The sequence below is a fragment of the Plectropomus leopardus genome, chromosome 18, assembly GCF_008729295.1.
Source record: "Plectropomus leopardus isolate mb chromosome 18, YSFRI_Pleo_2.0, whole genome shotgun sequence".
Lineage (NCBI taxonomy): Eukaryota > Metazoa > Chordata > Actinopteri > Perciformes > Serranidae > Plectropomus > Plectropomus leopardus.
In genome coordinates this window covers 17,010,926-17,030,898 of record NC_056480.1, presented here as the reverse complement: position 1 = coordinate 17,030,898, position 19,973 = coordinate 17,010,926, and the positions used below count along the sequence as shown (strand labels likewise).

At 37.3% G+C, this 19,973-nt stretch overlaps 1 protein-coding gene across 1 annotated transcript; it reads left to right on the top strand.

Annotated features, from left to right (window-relative positions):
• Positions 1–4,023: 4,023 nt before the first annotated feature.
• Positions 4,024–8,210, top strand: btd (biotinidase). Its single transcript, XM_042507222.1, has 6 exons — positions 4,024–4,472; positions 5,657–5,806; positions 5,933–6,084; positions 6,189–6,366; positions 6,984–7,577; positions 7,654–8,210. The coding sequence occupies exons 1-6, from the start codon at positions 4,254–4,256 to the stop codon at positions 7,924–7,926; spliced, it is 1,566 nt and encodes a 521-aa protein (XP_042363156.1). The 5' UTR covers positions 4,024–4,253; the 3' UTR covers positions 7,927–8,210.
• The last annotated feature ends 11,763 nt before the right edge of the window (positions 8,211–19,973 follow it).

Genomic DNA, 19,973 nt, shown 5'->3' with positions numbered 1-19,973 from the left:
GTCTTTATGCTGTCATCAGTGCGTTTATGATTTGTTAAGATTTGCACCTTCTGTGTGGGTACTCTGTTAAGTTTTGCGAAGGCTACTTTTGAAATGTAATAGGTTAAGATTACTTGTTACCTTATTAAAATGTAATAAGTAATGTACAGGGTTCCTAAAGCTTAAGGCAAGTCAGATTCAATGCTTTTGTATGCTTTTTTAATGCCCACCGGGTTGAAATTTAAAACCAACTTTACAGTAACCAAATTTAAAGTGAAAAAAAACTTGAACCAGCATTTTTTACTTAAATTTAAGGACAATTTTGCCCAAATGATTATTGTCACATAATCTGGTCCAGTGAAAAATTTAGATTTGGTTAGAACTGGGAAAAACTGGGGAAAAAAAGCATTTGACAGTGAGTTGTCTTGGCGATTTTGGTTTGTTCTCACTCTGCAAGTGTGAGTCCACTGCCATAATTTCCATCACGACAAGTTTATTAAGAGGGATTTAGTAAAAAAAAATAGATGTTACCATTTATTTTGAGATTTTACAAAGCAACGGCACAAAAAATGATTAATAAAATTCTAATTCCCATGTCTAAGGATTTTTAAGACTTTTGAAAGTTTGAGGTATTTTAATACCAATTAAAGACTTACTTTTTGATTAATGAATTCAATGCCTTTTTCAAGACTTTCAAGACTAAAATCTGCAGTAACCCTGAATGTAACTATTTTAATTATGTCATCAAATAAACTCGCGTTTGATTACTTTTCTAACAAATATTTTAACTTGGGTAATAAAGCAAAAAAAATGTCTAGAAATAGGATAGATAGAATTGTTAACCTTAATCCTAACCAGTTTGACCCCGCCAAACTCCTCAACCCCCCAAACTTCACTTTTTTTTTTAACCCTTTGAAATCTGAGCAAATTGACTTAATTTCTTTCAAAAACGTGGGAAGGCAACGAACAATTTAACAAGAAATGGCCCAATAACCAGAAAAAAACAAGTAATAATTTATAAGAAAATTACCATAAAAAAGAAAAGAAAAAGTAAAAAACACACAAAAAGAAAATGACAAACAAAAACTATATATATACTAAAACAATTTTAAATGTATCATTATGGTTTTCTGGACATTTTTCTAAAGTATTATTCATTTCCTTGTCACTCTTTCCTAGTTTTTTTGCAGTTTGCTGGAAATTTCTTGCCAGGTTGCTCTATATATTTTTCTTGTGTTTTTGAAAGAAATCAGACCAATTTTCTTAGGTTTTAGAGGTTAAGGGTTATTATGGATTCACCAAAATCACCCAATAACACAAACTAAGAGATCGTGGCAGCAGTGGACCAGCCGTTTCCATAGTCAGCGAGCTAAAATTACTGTTTTTCTCAAAGGAGTCTGGTGGCTTTGATGAGAACATAGATGGGGAACTGAAGCTGTCTGAGAGCTGGCAGAAAGGTAAAGCAGTGAAAATACTTGGACATTGATTTTTTTAATTTTTTGTTTTTAGGTAGGACATTTTTTAGGTGGCTAGAAGACATTTTATTGTTGATGCCCAACCACAGCAGTACATGGCTTATCTTTTGAGTCAGACTCCAGCCTGATTCACCAAACTGGAGGCCAGGTGACTAACTTCTACTGTAGGTAGTACACTGAGCACCTCATACGACCGCACATCAAAAAATCTGAACTATCCCTTTAAGTACTCCAATTATTGTGCAAACTAACACACAGTGTTGGGAAGACTAGTTAGGCTGTAAAAATATTAAGTAATGTAACTACTTTAAATACTTCATCAAAGAAGTGTAACTTAATACATCTGATAATTTTTCTAACAAATGTTTTTAATAGGGCAATAAAGCAAAGTAGAACTAAAAACATAGTACCTAAATATTGCGCTCAAATTTCTCTCGATGGCTTTGCTGACCTTTGTTGTCCAAAAATATGCCAAAAGACAGCATTACATTTTTATTCCCAGTAACTGTAACTGATTACCATTACATATATTTGGCAAGTTAATTACTGTGACACTGCAAGCACAACATATCTTTGACTTAGGTGCAGTCTCTTTAACTTGGTGTCATTGAACATCTTCAACAGCTTGCAGTCCATGTTTGAGCCATTTTAAACATTTATTCATGCTGTTAGGAGTTCTTAAGCAGTCGTCACGTCTTCCTCTGCATTTTTCCGACCGGGTCAGTGATCATGGTAATCCCCCAAGAAGCCAAACCTAAAATATAATGCACAAGCATAGACGTCTTACTTCACACGACAATAACAAGTAATGTTACCCCTGAAAGTGAGATGGACAATACTGAAGTTAGTCTCCAAATCATAGCCTCCAACTCCTACTGTGGTAAAAGCATGTTAGACATTTTAAGTAAAGCCTTATGGCTGTCTGAAACCTACTTTTGAATTTGTAAAACCTTTATTCTATTTGTGAAAATGCAATAAGGGAGACTTCTCAACATTTTTCACACGTAAACTATATTACACCAGGTCCAGATCAAACAATACTATACTTATACAGGTCAAATATGGACTAGACTACCCCAGAGTATTGATAAAAACACAGTTTCAGATTTGTGATACCATTATTCTATTTGTAAAAATGCAAAAAAAAAAAGGGGTATTTCACTGTGTTTAGATTATCCCAGAGAGGTGACATGTCCCTTTTTTGCATTTTCACAAATAGAATAAAGGTTTCACAGATCTGAAACTGTCTTGTTATCAACCTTAAGCTTCTCTGGAATAATCTAGTCCAGATTTGGCAGGCCTAAGCATAGTGGTTTCTATGTGGACCTGGTCCAGTGTGGTCTAGATGTAAGAAATTTCCCTTTTTAGTCTTTTCACAAACTGAAAGTGGGTTTTTGACAGCCATGAGACTTTACTTAACCTTTTGAAACCTTGATCAACATCAGTTTCCTCATGCTGTATTCAGATGCCTTTCACAAGCATTTAAATCTTTCAAAGTAAGTCAATTGGTTTGATTACTTAAATTAGCTAAAGAGAGAGAAAAAAGAGATTATTGGGAATTAGACAATTATAAAAAACTAAGGGGAAATACTTTTTCTTTAAAAAATGTTCATTTAAAATGATTAATTTATATACTTAAAATTATGCTGTCATTAAGCAATTATCAAAATCTAAGGAGAAAATACATTTTTAAAAATTTGTTCATTTAAAATTATTCATTTATACATTGCAAATGGTTTAATTGAAAACACGTCTTCGTATTATTTCTATTTATTATTATTCCATTTTAGCATGTTTTCTTCCAGGTTATTTCCCCCTTTTGGTTTTTTTTTTTTCTTCCAATTTTTCAATTAATTTTCTTGTAGGCCTAATTTATTAATTTTTTTCTTAATCTGCTAATTGGCTTCTTTTCACGTTTTTCAAAGAAATCAAGCCCATTTGCTAAGGTCTCAAAGGGTTGAAACGTCTAACGTGCTTTCTCCACAGAGGAAGGTGCAAGCAGAGAATCGGTCGTCAAGCAATGCAAATTAGGTTTCCTGAAATTTAACACTGAAGTGTAGAGAGTGTTGCACATCTTACATGCAGCAAATGTAATCTGTGCCACTGTGCCCATGGAGGTAGTTCCGCCTTGTCGCATCACTCTCCGGGCTGCATTGAACACATAAGCTGCGGACAGGATCAAACCCCCGCCAGAGATGAGCCGACAGCTCCAGCAGCTGTTAAACATCTGGCTGGGTTTTGACACGGGGAGGTCTGCTCCTCCTGTTGGTGCTTCTGGTCCTGTTGACATTGTGCTGCAGAGTGTGTGCTAATGCTAATGCTAGTACACTTCCTGGTTCAAAACCTATGATGGAGACGTCAAACAAACAAGAGTCCGAATCTCGAAATCGTCCTCATATGTTTTAACAATTCGTCCAAATGAAAAAAAAAAATGTTTCTACCAAAGTTTGTCTCGGGACCTTCTCATGCTGGTTGCTAAAAGGTCGGTTCTTGAACTGGTTCCGGTTCATATCCCTAAATGTTTCCTTTCGTGTATTTTCAAAATAAAAGTTTTGTTTACGTCTCGCTGCCGGGCGGGTATAAGGATGCAGCTGTTTGCTGTGAGCCGTTCAATGCAAGTAGATCAGTGTTTTAAAATGTAAGACATGGGCAAGCTGCAAAACTACAATCGCGTAGATCCACATTTATACAATAAACACGCTATTTCGCAATGGGACTTGCTGACTCAGTAGGACTTCTGACCTTATAGGTGTTGCAGTGAACTAGTCCATCTGGATAACTTCACAAGGGGAAGACACAATGTCTTTGTCCGTTTTTGTTTTTGTCAGTTTCTCTTTAATGTGGGCAGTTGGTCAAGCAGAGCCCATCGTGGACTCATCGTATGTTGCTGCTGTATATGAGCACAACTTAATCCTGAACCCGGAGCCTCGTGTCCCCCTGTCCCGCCTCGCTGCCCTGCAGCATATGCAGAAAAACCTGGATATCTACGAGGAGCAGGCTGCCCGGGCTGCTCAGCAGGTATGCTCTGGTCAGGGAAGAAGAAATGTGACGTTTTCAACCAAAATAACAGTGTTGCTTTTACTCACTCTGACTTCAAAAGGGACTGTTCTTTATCAGTAAGAGGGCCGGCTGGTACGGTGGCCCTGAGGACAATTTACATAACATAACATTTCAGAAAACACTACAATATTTCAGAAAAAAATCTGTAATATTTCAGAAATTGTTTTCAACATTTCAGAAAACACTTTTCAGGAATTGTTTTAGTCTTTAGTCTTTAGTTTGTAATTTTATAGGGTGTAAAGTTTAGAGGGTAAAATACTCAAATCCCTCCCCAGAGCTTAAAAAGTTATTAAACATGCCTCTCACCTTTTGCATCCACCATTCCTCTCATAAATAATGAAAAGTCCCTAAATAACACTTATGTTTATTTGGTATCCATATCCTAATTTCTGTCTATATATCTGTCTGTCTACAGGATCTACACACACACACACACACACACACACACACACACGCACACACGCACACACATGCGGACACATGCAGACACATACACATCTACTATTGTTAATTTTTAACTCTTCACTCTAGTGGTCCTTGGACCTTTTACATGAAGTCTCAGATGTCACTGCTGTTGTCACTTGCTATTCATTGTAGAATATTTAACAGTTACCTGATCTTGGCTCATGACCAGAAACCACTAAAAATAATACCAGTATATACATGTATATTATTTTCATAACTATGTTTTCATTGGTTTATAATCACCTGAAAATAAGAAGTGTTGCATTTTGGTTACCTTAGAATGAGTCAGTTATATGTACATACAGAGCGGCCCCTCTTCCACTGAGTCCCCTTTATTGTTCTACAGTAGCCCAGAACAGACAAACAAGACAGTGGCTCTAGCATAGGCCACCATAGTTTTCATACTTGGAACAGAGAAAAGTTACAGTTGGTTGCAATATACAACCTTTACAGTGAGATCCCACTAAATCCCATACACTGGACCTTTAAACTAGTAATGACAGGGTAGTTACTAAGGCAGGCATATATTATGGCAAACAAGACAGTGTTCCCAAGTAATCAGGAGTGACTTTATTTGTTTGTGTTCTCACTCACAGAAACACTTTTAATGTCACACAGTTCATGATTACAGTGAAGTAATGAAGCTTGTCTCATCTCTATACTCCGCCCTTGGTCAGGGTGCCCAGATCCTGGTGTTTCCAGAAGACGGTATTCAGGGTTTCAACTTCAGCCGTTCATCTATCTCTGGCTACCTCGAAACCATTCCTGATCCCCAGCACGAGAGCTGGAACCCCTGCACAGAGCCGAGCAAATACAACAACACTGAGGTGCGCAATCACGCTGTTAGACTTGATGGTGTTATTGAACAGGCACTCTGACACAGTAAGACATGGAGACACCACTAGACTGAACAAAGTCTTCACTAATGTAACACCAGCCTGTGAATTTCAAAGGTTCTCCAGCGATTGAGCTGCATGGCCCGTCGTCACAATCTTTATGTGGTGGCCAACATGGCTGACCTGCAGCCCTGCCCCCTGAAGAGTGACCCCTCCTCATCCTGTCCCCCTGATGGACGCTGGCAGTTCAACACCAACGTGGTTTTCAGGTGCAGTGTGGACTTTAAAGTAGAAGAAGTGTAGCAGATGTTCAGGATGTGCTCCAACATGTCAATTTCAAGTGAACTGTTTTACAGAATCCTCTTTCACACAGGTCAGATGGCATGCTGGTGGCGCGCTACCATAAATACAACCTTTACTTTGAGGAGGCCTTCGACATGCCGCCGAAACCTGAGATCGTAATATTTGATACACCTTTTGCTGGAAGGTTTGGGCTCCTAATCTGCTTTGACATCCTGTTCCGCGAGCCCACAGTTACCCTGGTGGAGAAGGTAAAAAAACCACACCTATACAGACTAGAGGTCGACGGATATTGTTTTTTTAGGGCCGATACAAAGTATTAGTATTTAATAAGACAGATAACTGTTACATTTCAAATACCAAATTCAGCCAGAAATATTTACTTTTTTTTATTGTAAATGCATAGCAGTTCCAAAGATCAAAGTCCAACATAATCTTTATTTAAATGTCTTTAGCAAATGTTTAAAAACTCCTGAAACTGAAACAAAAATTCAAAAAAAGTTTTTTTCAGGTGAAAAAACTGAAACTTTCTACATCATATACAGCAAGTTCCCAGCAACTTTTTTTCCCTCTAAAGTTCATTGAAATTTTAAGTAAAAAAATGAACAAATAAAAATAGTTACCAAAGGTTTTACAAAGTAGAAGTTCCTCCTATGCTGACACTTTCTTTGCATGTATTGCAGACTGTCTTCCCTTGTGTTGGTTGAGTGTAACATGTACACTTTTCATTGATGATCTGCAATCACTAAAATGAAACGCTGATACAGATAATTGGCAAAATGCCAAATATCAGCTCTGATAATCGGCCAAGCCGATAATCTGTTGATCCCAATTCAAACTCTGTACCCATGTTGCCCTCTCCATCTAGGGTGTGCGTCAGCTGATCTACCCCACAGCCTGGATGAATCAACTCCCCCTGTTGGACACGATCCAGTTCCAGCGTGCGTTCAGCTTGGGTGCTAATGTCACCTTGCTTGCAGCCAACATCCGTAATGACCGCCTGATCATGACAGGGAGTGGTATCTACACCCCTTTTTCTGCCACTTGTCACCATGCACAGAAAGGTGACCCAGAGGAGGGCAGGCTGCTGGTTGCCAGGGTGCCAGTCTTAGACCCACTGTGGTTGGTGCAGAGTGTGGCCACAGAGGTAGTCAGGAGTGAGTCTGCATCATTGACAGCTACGGACTCTGGATACTGTCACCAAGAGAGCTGCTTTGATTCATCTTCTCCTGAAACTGCTCCATCGGTTCCTCCCTCCTCTGCCACCTTCACCTCATCCATGATGTATGACCCGTTTACATTTGTCCTCCTAAAGGAGACAGAGGGTGAAGTGAACGTGTGTGACGGCACCTTTTGCTGTCACCTGCAGTACCAATGCTTACCACATGGTGGCAGCAAAGAGCTCTACGCATTGGGAGCATTTGCTGGAACACACATTGTGAATGGACGCTACGCGCTGCAGGTATGGAAGAGAAGATTTGTGGATATTTTAAAACTGCGTTGTGAGACTTGTCACATTTATCATATCTCCTTTGCAGGTGTGTGCACTAGTCCGCTGTGCAGGGTTGGAAGTCAGTTCCTGTGGACAGGAAGTGAAAGAGGCTGAATCTAAAATTGACTTCCTGTTGGAGGGGAAGTTTGGCACCAAATATGTGTACCCATCAATTTTGGCCAGCAAACTGGTCCTGGAGCAGCCAGAGCATCTGGAATCAGCTGCAGAAGGTAGAGTGACAATGAAACACTCAAACATGACTGGTGGGCTGGTCACTGCCTGTCTGTATGGACGAATGTATCACCTGGACAATGACTGAACTGATTTAGAAAAGATGAGTGTGTCAGGAGAAAAGCAAAGATAGCCATGCCCCAAAGCATACCCTGCTTTATTGTCTTTATTACTTTAAATGAAACCATAACTTAAAATGAAGCCACAAGCTTCATTTAAAGGGGTCCAAACAGATTGCAAGCATTTGAGTGCTTCTTACTTTTTTATTCGACAAGATGCCAAACTGTTGATGTTCTTTGAAATAATTGATGACAGTCACCACTATATGCTGATACTCTTTTGACATATATAAATCTGCTTTCACAAACATCACATGCATCCCATGGCTACAATTTTATTTAATTTTTATTTTGTTCAAGATCTGTTATCATCCATGTCTATTTATTTAGAGGCTACATATATGGTGCTATTATGTAAGAAGTTATCTTGGAATATATAATCATTCAAACCATCTGCAGGGTGCCACAAGCAGAAATTTAACTCTTTACCTCTGAAGTCAACCACCTTACCACTAAACCATCAAATAAATCAGCTGATAAATGCATAGTAGAATATGCAGGATGAATTATGGATTAACTTGAAATAAATATATATGATATTTGAGATTTGTCACTGGAGATTGGGAATTTTAGCTTTGAATTTAATCAAGTAGCACAGGATGTGGCATGTCAACTTTTAAACCGCATTAGATCACAACAAATGGGCAGAAACAGGAGCTCTATCCAGGTGCAAGTAGTTTCCTTACGACCTCTTCAACCCTACCCAAGGGCTCCAAAGCTGGGAACAAGCCTCAGAAGCAGAAGGGAGAGAGAGGGAGGACACAAAACTTAAAATGCTGACAACAATTTAACTGTTCAATACAATCCTGAAAAAAATCACACATTAATCTGCTGGTTTCTTGTGTACTGTCCAATACTTTAATGAAAGTTGTTCAAAAAATGTAGTTCTTTCCATCTGTGTGAATTTTGGTAACATTTGAATGAAGCCTTGTGGAGATATGGATGGTAATTGATTTAGCATATTTCTATAAATATAGAGTGAGGGATGTCTGAATCACCATAGGTTGCAGTGAGGAGAACGTTCAGCATAATTGAGTGAATAAGCTTAAAAAGTTTCAGCTCTTGAGCACGTCCTGGTGATGTAGTATGATTTTTTGAAGTATACAGTGTGAAAAGTACCAGTCACCTACAAATGTGGATTTATTGTTATAAGTAAGTGTAAGGATTATTTTGAAAAAAGAAAAAAAGTTACAAAATTTGAAATTTCAAATCAGAACTGAAACAGAAAATAGAAATTAAATATCAGTCGAGTTTTCAACAGACGTCACTGCCAATACTGAGCTACAGTGAACATCCAAAACTTGCAAAATGTTAGAAGGACTGGCGTAGTGTGTAAATCAGGTGGTTAGTGTTCTTGAGGTTGCTGGTTCAAGTTTTATCTGAGACAGGTGACATTTGACTTTTATGGCATAAATAAAATATGGGCTGATAGATCTGTCTGCTCTGCTGATATAAGTCATCGATGAGGTACCTAAATTTTCACATACTGAATACTAATTTTTCCCTTTTTGAGTTTTCGACAGGCGTCACTGCTAATTCTGAGCTAAAGGGGACGTCGAACCATGCACAATGTCAGGAGGTTTAGCTCAGTAGGTAAATCAGGTGGTTAGTATGTCTGAGATTGCAGGTTCAAGTCTTGTCTGGGACAGGTGACTTTAATATTCTGTACAAAGACTCTGAAAACACTGAATAGCTCAAATGAAAGAAGAAACTTTCTTTTTTGTCATAGAAAAAAACTTTTGTTTGTACCTTGCTCCATTCTTGATTTATCTGAAGTTGAATAGAGGCTGGTTTCATCAAAAAGACCACTTTTTTTCTAGAAAGCTGAGAAAAATGCATTTTTGTGAAAGAGAGTCTGTCAAGCAAAACAGTGATTTGAATGTTATAATTTTGCCTTCAATGACACAAAAGACATCTGAAAATTGTATTACAAATGTTATTTTATTGTAAAATAAATATGCAAAGTACAGCACAATGTAACAGATCATGACCCCAGTTCAGAGAGAGAAAACCCACAAAACAGCCCACACAGGGAGCGTGAGAGCGCCCCCTTGTGCCAGCCGCCAAAAACACACTTTGACGTATATATGCACATCAATGGCACTCAATGAGTTAACAGTTAAAAAACACAAAACTGTCTCATCTCCAGAATTTTCATATACTGAATGCCGAATTTTCCCTGCCAAGAACTTAGTGGATTATCGGCCTGACTCATATATCAGTCGAGTTTTCGACAAATGTCACTGCCAATACTGAGCTAAAGGGAACGTAAAAAATGTCAAGTGTCAGGAGGTTTAGCTCAGTGGGTAAATCAGGTGGTTAGTGTGCCTCAAGTCTAATCTGGGACAGGTGAATTTTGAAGACTGAGCTAAACCCATAGCAAGCATTGAGCTAAAGGGAATGTTGAATCCACAAAGTTGGGTTAAGAGACAGGAGGGACAGTCAAGACACAGGAAGCTGAGGTGAAAAACAGGATCAGAGACAGGAAGGTTAGTCAAGTTACAACAAGTTAAGTTTAGAGACAAGAAGTTGAGTGAAGGTAGAAGATGGAGGTAGAGGGGGAGAGAAGTGAAAATAGGAATATGAAAGGGTCGAAAGTAGAAAGTAAGGCACTGGAAGAGGAAAGTCAGGAAAGTGGCAGAGTGGTAAAACAGGAAAGTTTTGAACATAGCATGATGCAGCCTATCTAGATTCTGGAAAGATGACAGAAGGCTATATCAGCCAATATTTTATTTTATTTATCGCATAAAATGTAGTTTGGCTGTAGATTCATAAAGTTTAGACATTGATTGTGATATTAATAATGTCATTTACAGCAATTTTTTTTGACATGACTTTTTTGACAATTTTCCCTGGCCTATAGTATGACTTTTTTTTTGCAAAACTGTACTTTGGCTTAAAACGCTCAAAATATTGACTTTTTGGACAGTTTCCAGGTTTGTCACTGGGGGGGGGGGGGGGGGGGGGGCTGAATACTATAAATGGCACCTCATCACATGCTGTACTATGATTCATTTCAACATTACAGAGACGATGACTGTTTTTGACAATTTTCCCTGGGCCTATAGTATGACTTTTTTTGCAAAACTGTACTTGGCTTAAAAAACCTGCACAAAATAATGGACTTTTTGGACATCTTTTTTTTTCAGCAGAGAATACTATAAACGGACTCAACATGCTGTACTCAATGATTCATTTCAACATTCAGAGGACATGACTTTTTGACCATTTTCCCTGGGCTATAGTATGACTTTTTTTTGCAAAAACTGTACTTTGGCTTAAAAAACGCTCAAAATATGGACTTTGTGGACAGTTTTTTTTTCAGCTGGGCATATACTATAAATGGCCTCAACATGATCAGTACTATGATTCATTTCAACATTCAGAAGACATGACTTTTTGACAATTTTCCCTGGGCTATAGTATGACTTTTTTTGCAAAACTGTACTTTGGCTTAAAACGCTCAACCAATATGGACTTTTGGATCAGTTTTTTTTCTACTATTAATGGCTATACACAATAAATGGTCCTCAAACACGGCTGTACTATTGATTCATTTTAACATTTGGAGACATGACTTTTTTGACAATTTTCCCTGGGCTATAGTATGACTTTTTTTGCAAAAAAACTGTACTTTGGCTTAAATGCTCAAAATACTGACTTTTTGGACAGTTTTTTTCACATGGCTATTCTATAATGATCCTGCGACTGCAACATGCTGTACTATGATTCATTTCAACATTCAGAGACATGACTTTTTTGACATTTTCCCTGAGGCTATAGTATAGACTTTTTTTTGCAAAACTGTACTTTGGCTTAAAACGCTCAAAATATAGGACTTTTTGGACAGTTTTTTTTTCAGGCAGGAAATACTATAAACGGACTCAACATGCTGTACTATGATTCATTTTAACATTTGGAGCCATGACTTTTTAGGTTCATTTTCCCCTGGGCTCTATAGTATGACTTTTTTTTGGCAAAACTTTACTTTGGCTTAAAATGTTCAAAATACTGACTTTTGACAGTTTTTTCAACTGGCTATACTATAAATGGCCTCAACATGCTGTACTATGATTCCATTTCAACTTTCAGAGACATGACTTTTTTGACAATTTTCCCTGGGCTATAGTATGACTTTTTTTGCAAAACTGTACTTTGGCATTAAAACGCTCAAAATACTGACTTTTTGGACAGTTTTTTTCACTGGGCTATACTATAAATGGCCTCAACATGCTGTAGCTATGATTCATTTCAACATTTCAGAGACATGACTTTTTGACCATTTTCCCTGGGCTATAGTATGATACTTTTTTTGCAAAAACTGTACTTTGGCTTAAAACGCTCAAAATACTGACTTTTTGGACAGTTGTTTTTCAGCAGGAAATACTATAAACGGCCTCAACAACAGCTGTACTAATGATTCATTTCAACATTCAAGAGACATGACTTTTTTGATCAATTTTCCCTGGGCTATAGTATGACTTTTTTTGCAAAACTTTACTTTTGGCTTAAAACGCTCAAAATACTGACTTTTTTGGACGTTTTTTTTCACTGGGCTAATACTATACAACGCCTCAACATGCTGTACTAATTGATTCATTCAATTGGGATTATTTTAACATTCAGAAGAATGATTTTTTGACCATTTTCCCTGACTATAGTATGACTTTTTTTGCAAAACTGTACTTTGGCTTAAAACGCTCAAAATATGGACTTTTTGGACAGTTTTTTTCACTGGGCTATAAACTATAAATGGCCTCAACATGCTGTACTATGACTTCTTTAACATTTCAAGAGCCATGACTTTTTTTGACAATTTTCCCTGAGCTATAGTATGACTTTTTTTGGCAAAACTGTACTTTGGCTTAAAAAACGCTCAAAATACTGACTTTTTGGACAGTTTTTTCACTGGGCTATACTATAAATGGCTCACAACATGCTGTACTATGATTCATTTCAACATTCAGAGAGCCATGACTTTTTTGACCATTTTTCGCCTGGGCTATAGTATGACTTTTTTTTGCAAAACTGTACTTTGGCTTTAAAACGCTCAAAAATATTGACTTTTTGGACAGTTTTTTTTTCATCTGGGCTATACTATAAATGGCCTCAACATGCTGTACTATGATTCATTTCAACATTCAGAGACATGACTTTTTTGACCATTTTCCCTGGGCTTATAGTATGACTTTTTTTGCAAAAACTGTACATTTGGCTTAAAAAATGCTCAAAATATGACTTTTTGGACAGTTTTTTTCAGCAGGAAATACTAATAAACGGACTCAAACATGCTGTACTATGATTATTTCAACATTCAGAGACATGACTTTTTTGACAATTTTCCCTGAGCTATAGTAATGGACTTTTTTGCAAAACTTTACTTTGGCTTAAAAAACGCTCAAAATATTGACTTTTTTGGACCGTTTTTTCAGCGGGGCTAATTACTATAAACGGCCTCAACATGCTGCTGTACTAATGACTTTCATTTAACATTTGAGACATGACTTTTTTTGACTATTTTCCCTGGCTATGTATGACTTTTTTTTGCAAAACTGTACTTTGGCTTAAAACGCTCAAAAAATATCTGACTTTTTGGACAGTTTTTTCACTGAGCTAATACTATAAATGGCCTCAAACAACGCTGTACTATGACTTATTTCAACATTCTGAGCCATGACTTTTTTGACAATCTTTTTTCCTGTGCTATAGTATGACTTTTTTTTGCAAAACTGTACTTTGGCTTAAGTAAACGCTCAAAATATTGACTTTTTGGACAGTTTTTTCAGCAGGAAATACTATAAACGGCCTCAACATGCTGTCTGTATGATTCATTTTAACATTGGAGCCATGGAACTTTTTTGATCATTTTCCCTGAAGCTATAGTATGACTTTTTTTTGCAAAACTGTACTTTGGGCTTAAAACCGCTCAAAAATACTGACTTTTGGACATTTTTTCACTGGCTATACTATAAATGGCCTCAACATGCTAGTACTATGAATCATTTCAACATTCAGAGACATGACTTTTTTGACAATTTTCCCTGGGCTATAGTATGACTTTTTTTTTTGCAAAACTTGTACTTTGGCTTAAAACTGCTCAAAATATTGACTTTTTGGACAGTTTTTTTCACTGGCTATACTATAAATGAACTGGCCTCAACATGGCTGTACTATGACTTATTTTAACATTCAGAGACATGACTTTTTTGACCATTTCGCCCTGTGCTATAGTATGACTTTTTTTTTTGCAAAACTGTACTTTGGCTTAAAACGCTCAAAATATTGACTTTTTGGACAGATTGATTTCACAGGAAAATACTAGAAACGGAACTCAACATGTCTGTACTATGACTTATTTAACATTTGGGAGCCATGACTATTTTTTGACCATTTTCCCTGAGCTATAGTATGAACTTTTTTTGCAAAACTGTACTTTGGCTTAAAACGCTCAAAATATTGACTTTTTGGACAGATTTTTTCACTGGACACCTACACTATGATAAAGCGGCCTCAACATGCTGTACCTATGACTTATTTTAACATTTGGGGGGAGCCCATGACTTTTTTGACCATTTCCCTGAGGCTATAAGTATGACTTTTTTTGGGCAAAACTTTTTGGCAAATTGACTTTTTGGACACGTTTCCAGGCTTAAAACGGCCCTACTCAAAAATTAGACTTTTTGGAGGTCCATGCCTTTTTTGGTTTTTTTTTTCCCTGACTGAGTATACTTTTTTTGCAATAACTGAAACTTTGGCCTTAAAACCGGGCTCAAAATATTGAATTATTAGGACCTCAACCTAACACTATAAACAGCCTCAACATGCTGTACCTATGACTTATTTTAACATTTGGAGGCCATGACTTTGTTTTTTTGACGCATTTTCCCTGAGCTAGTAGTTATGACTTTTTTTGCAAAACTGTACTTTGGCCTTAAAACGGCAGTCCAAAATGATTGACATTTTTGGACAGTTTTTTCATTCTGGCTAGGTCACTATAAATGGCCTCAACATGCTGTACTAATGATTATTTTAACATTGGAGCCATGACTTTTTTGACCATATTTCCCTGAGGCTATAGTATGACTTTTTTTGCAAAACTGTACTTTGGCTTAAAACGCTCAAAATATTGACTTTTTGGACAGTTTTTTTCACTGGGCTATACTAATAAATAGGCCTCAACACGCTGTAGTCTATGACTTGCATTTCAACATATTTGAGCCATGACTTTTTGACCCAAATTTTCCTGTGGCTATAGTATGACTTTTTTTGCAAAACTGTACTTTGGCTTAAAACGCTCAAAATATGGACTTTTTTGGACAGTTTTTTTTTTCATGCAGGCTATACTATAAACGGACTCAACATGCTGTACTATGACTTATTTTAAAACATTTGGAGCCATGACTTTTTTGACCATTTTCCCTGAGCTATATGTATGACTTTTTTTGCAAAATTGTACTTTGGTTTAAAACTCAAAATATTGACTTTTTGGACAGTTTTTTTTCATCTGGGCTATACTATAAATGGCCTCAACATGCTGTACTATGACTTCATTTTAACATTTGAGACATGACTTTTTGACCATTTTCCCTGAGCTATAGTATGACTTTTTTTGCAAAACTGTACTTTGGCTTAAACGCTCAAAATATTGACTTTTTGGCAGTTTTTTTCACTGAGTTATACGATAAATGGCCTCAACATGCGTACTAATGATTATTTCAACATTTCAGAGACATTACTTTTTTGACAATTTTTCCTGAGCTATAGTATGACTTTTTTTGCAAAACTGTACTTTGGCTTAAACGCTCAAAATATGGACTTTTTGGACAGTTTTTTTCTGCAGGCTATACTATAAACGCACTCAACATGCTGTACTATGATTCATTTTAACATTTGGAGCCATGACTTTTTTGGATCATTTTCCCTGGGGGCTATATATGATTTTTTTTTGCAAAAAACTTTACTATGGCTTAAAAATGCTCAAAATACTGACTTTTTGGACAGTTTTTTTCACTGGGCTATACTATAAATGGCCTCAACATGCTGTACTAAATGATTGTATTTCAACATTTGGAGCCATGACTTTTTTGACCATTTTCCCTGGGCTATAGTATGACTTTTTTTGGCAAAAAACTGTACTTTGGCTTAAAATGCTCAAAATATGACTTTTGGGACAGTTTTTTTTTTTGTTCACTGGGCTATACTATAAAAATGGCCTCAACATGCTGTGTACTATGATTCATTTCAACATTCAGAGACCATGACTTTTTTGACAATTTTCCCTGGCTATAGTATTGACTTTTTTTGCAAAACTGTACTTTGGCTTAAAATGCTCAAAATATACTGACTTTTTGACCAGTTTTTTCACTGTGGCTATACTATCAAATGGCTCAACATGCTGTACTATGCTTCATATTTAACATTTCAGAGACATGACTTTTTTGACAATTTTCCTGGGGCTATAGTATGACTTTTTTTTGCAAAACTGTACTTTGTCTTAAAACGCTCAAAATATGGACTTTTTGGGCCGTGTTTTTCAGCAGGAAAATTACTATATAACAGCTTTAAACATGCTGTACTATGACTTATTTTAACATTTGGAGGCATGATTTTTTTGACTATTTTCCCCTGAGCTATAGTAATGAACTCTTTTTTGCTGATTTTTTGACAATTTTCCCTGAGCTATAGTATGACTTTTTTTGCAGAAGTGTACTTTGGCTTAAAATGCTCAAAATACTGACTTTTTCGACAGGTTTTTCATCAGTTTATACTATAAATGGTCTCAACATGCTGTATTATGATTCATTTAAATATTTAGAGACTTGACTTTTTGACTATTTTCCCTGGGCTATAGTATGACTTTGTTTTGTAAAACTGTACTTTGGCTTAAAACGCTCAAAATATAAACTTTTTGGACTTTTTTTTTATTGGGCTATTTTATAAATGGCCTCAACATGTTGTACTATGATTCATTTAAACATTTGGAGACATTACTTTTTTGACCATTTTCCCTGACTGTTTTTGCAAAACTGTACTTTGTACTCTGTTTTCCACGTTCTGTACTTTGGCTCAAAACCCTCAAAAAATTGACTTTTTGGACCGTTTATTTATCAGGCTATATTATAAACTGCCCAAACATGCTCCACAATGACTTTTCAAAGCATTTTGAGTGATGACCTTTTTGAACATTTTCCCCTCTGCTATAGTATGGTTCAAAATGCTAAAAATTTTTATCAGGCTATTCTATACACTGTCTAAACATGCTGTCCTAGGACTGTTTCATCATTTGGAGTGATGACCTCTTTGACCATTTTTCCCTGTTCTATAGTATGGCTGTTTTTTCAACAGGATATACTATGAATTTCCTCAACATGCTGCACTATGAGTTTTTTAACATTTGGAGCGAACACTTTTTTGACCATTTTTCTCATGATCATTTGACAATTCTTTTTACATGCTGAATTTAGGACTCAAGTTTTTGGACTTTTCTACCTTTATTCCCACTTTGTATACTATGGCTTGTATTTACAAGCTGCAGTAAGTCTTTCTCAGCCATTTTCATGACACGTCAAAATTTAATATTTTTCAAAATACTATACCATGGCATTTCAAAATTTGACATTTTTCAACATACTATACTATGGCATTTTTGGGGTTTTTTTGCCATGCTAAATTGTGAAGTTTCTGGCATTTTTATCCTTAATTCCTACTTTGTATACTATGATGCATCATATCATAGCATACAAGCTATAATATGTTGTTTTTAGCCATGTTTATGACATCAAAATTTGACAGTTTTTTTTGTCATACTATACTTTGGCTTTTTTGGCCAGTTGGCCATGTCGGTTTCTGCTATTTCCTTGATAAAATTCAACGTTTTTTGACATTCTGTACTGTGGCGTTTTTGGACATTTTTTCAACATGCTAAATTATAATGTTTTTGGCCTTTTTTTTGACATTGTATACTATGACATGTTTCGACAAGGTAACGTGAAATTTTGACATATCAAAACATAGTTGAAAATGACATATTATAGCGTGTAGAGTTAGTAGTAGTTTTTGCCATTGAAAAACTGGACAATCCTGATTATGGAGTCGCCTATTATCAGAGTGGTGGGTGGAAAAGGTGGACAAGGGGATGAAGGCTGTGTGCTGACCGAGTAGGGCCGTGCATGCTCAGTGACGTCAGAGCGGAGCAGACTCACCAGCTGAGGAGGGGCGGTCTGGGCAGGTGAGGGGGCCACCTGTGCAGGCTGCAGGCGAGGGAGTCCACTACAGCGCCTGTCAACAGCTTTGAACAGCAGCCTAGACTCTCCATACGATCTGATCAGCTGAAAAAGGAAGAGGAGGACATCACTGAGCCTGAAAGACGGGAAAAAGACAAAAACTTGTCAGAAAACTGTGTTGTTGACGGTAAAAATGGCTGAGAGAGAACGTTTTGTTCCAGTTGACAGCTTCTTATGCATGAAACCTACCGATTCAGACCCAAAAACTGGGCCAACTGCAATGATCAGATGCCAGTAGGTTTGGGTGGGTGTAACTCATCTCCTTGGCATATTGTTGTGGTAAGGCCATCTCACTGATAACTTAAAATCCAAGCGTCCAATGGCTAAAATCCTCCATCCATAACAAGACATAGTTAAAAACAGCCAACTGTTTGCAAGTTCTAGTTTTAAAAAGACTGAATAAAAAGTCGATTTTCGACAGAGCCTCTGACTCAAGAAGACACAAATGCTACGCACGCGCAATTAATACATTGGAAGACAAAATGACATACAAAATAGAGAAAGAGAGAGAAGACAAAGAGGGAGGAAGAGAGAAGGAGAGAGGGGAGAGATGCACAGCAATAGTGGTAACAATAACAAAACATAACAATAGTGATAGACATAAAATTAATAAAAGCAATTTATGATAGCATGTGATGTTACACGTGAATATTTTAGGTGGCAATAACAGTCACATGTGTACATTAATAGTGGAGGCATGACTAATAATAATGGCAGTACAAGTTGGCGTCGAGCAGGATCACAGCATCAGTGCAACCAAGGCCCACTACACAGGCGCAGCCACAGACAGGACCACAGCAACAGCACAACCATGACCACGATCCAGGCTGAGCCAGAGGTACAGCATCATTGCAGCCACAACGCAAGCACAGCCAAAGGCAGGATCACAGCATTAGCACAGTCAAAGGCAGGATCACAGCATTAGCACAGCCATCACAGCATTAGCACAGCCATCACCACGATCAAGGCGCAGCCAAGATCCAGTTAGTGAGTTAGTGTTATTCAGTAAAAGGACGAGTGTTTGCAGATGAAGAGAGAAGGAAAAAGGAGCTCAGTGCATCATAGAAAGTCCCCCGACAGACTAAATCTAGCCCAACTAGGGGCTAGTCCAAGGCAAGCCTGAGCCAGCCCTAACTATAAGCTTGATCAAAGAGGAAAGTCTTAAGCCTACCCTAAAAAGTGGAGCCTGTGTCTGCCCCCCTGACTGAAACTGGAGGATGGTTCCATAAAAAAGGAACGTGGTAGCTGAAGGCTCTGGCTCCCATTCTACTTTTGGAGACTTTAGGAACCACAAGTAACCCTGCGTTTTCACAGTGCAGTGCTCTTGAAGGATGATAGGGAACTATGACAAGAAGAAGAAGAAAAAGAAGAAGAAGAAAAGGAAGAAAGACAGAGAAGAACAAAAACCATAGGGCTCCAGCATGGCGTGTTGGTGCTTGGAGCCCTAAAGATGAACATTATTGCTGTATTGAAGAAGACTTGAAACTAGCAGCTCAGACCATAAATTCATTGAGAAAATGTTTACTGAGGTAATAAACCAAATAGGAAGTTTGGTCATTTTCTTATCAACTTCTGTACAACTTGGACGACTTTTTGCAACCAGTGGAGTCACCCCCTGCTGACCATTAGAAACAACGCAGCCTGAAGGCACTTCCACATTGGCTTCACTTTTCAGACCCAGGGTGCTACATCCACCTTTCCATACAGTCTATGTTTATATACACACCGCAATA

What these genes read in the sequence shown, in the direction of transcription:
- btd (XM_042507222.1), top strand. Translation starts at nt 4,254, where the DNA reads ATGTCTTTGTCCGTTTTTGTTTTTGTCAGTTTCTCTTTAATGTGGGCA. An exon ending in GCAAATACAACAACACTGAG is followed by an intron (nt 5,807 to 5,932) that starts GTGCGCAATCAC and finishes TGAATTTCAAAG; the next exon opens with GTTCTCCAGCGATTGAGCTG. An exon ending in CAGTTACCCTGGTGGAGAAG is followed by an intron (nt 6,367 to 6,983) that starts GTAAAAAAACCA and finishes CTCTCCATCTAG; the next exon opens with GGTGTGCGTCAGCTGATCTA.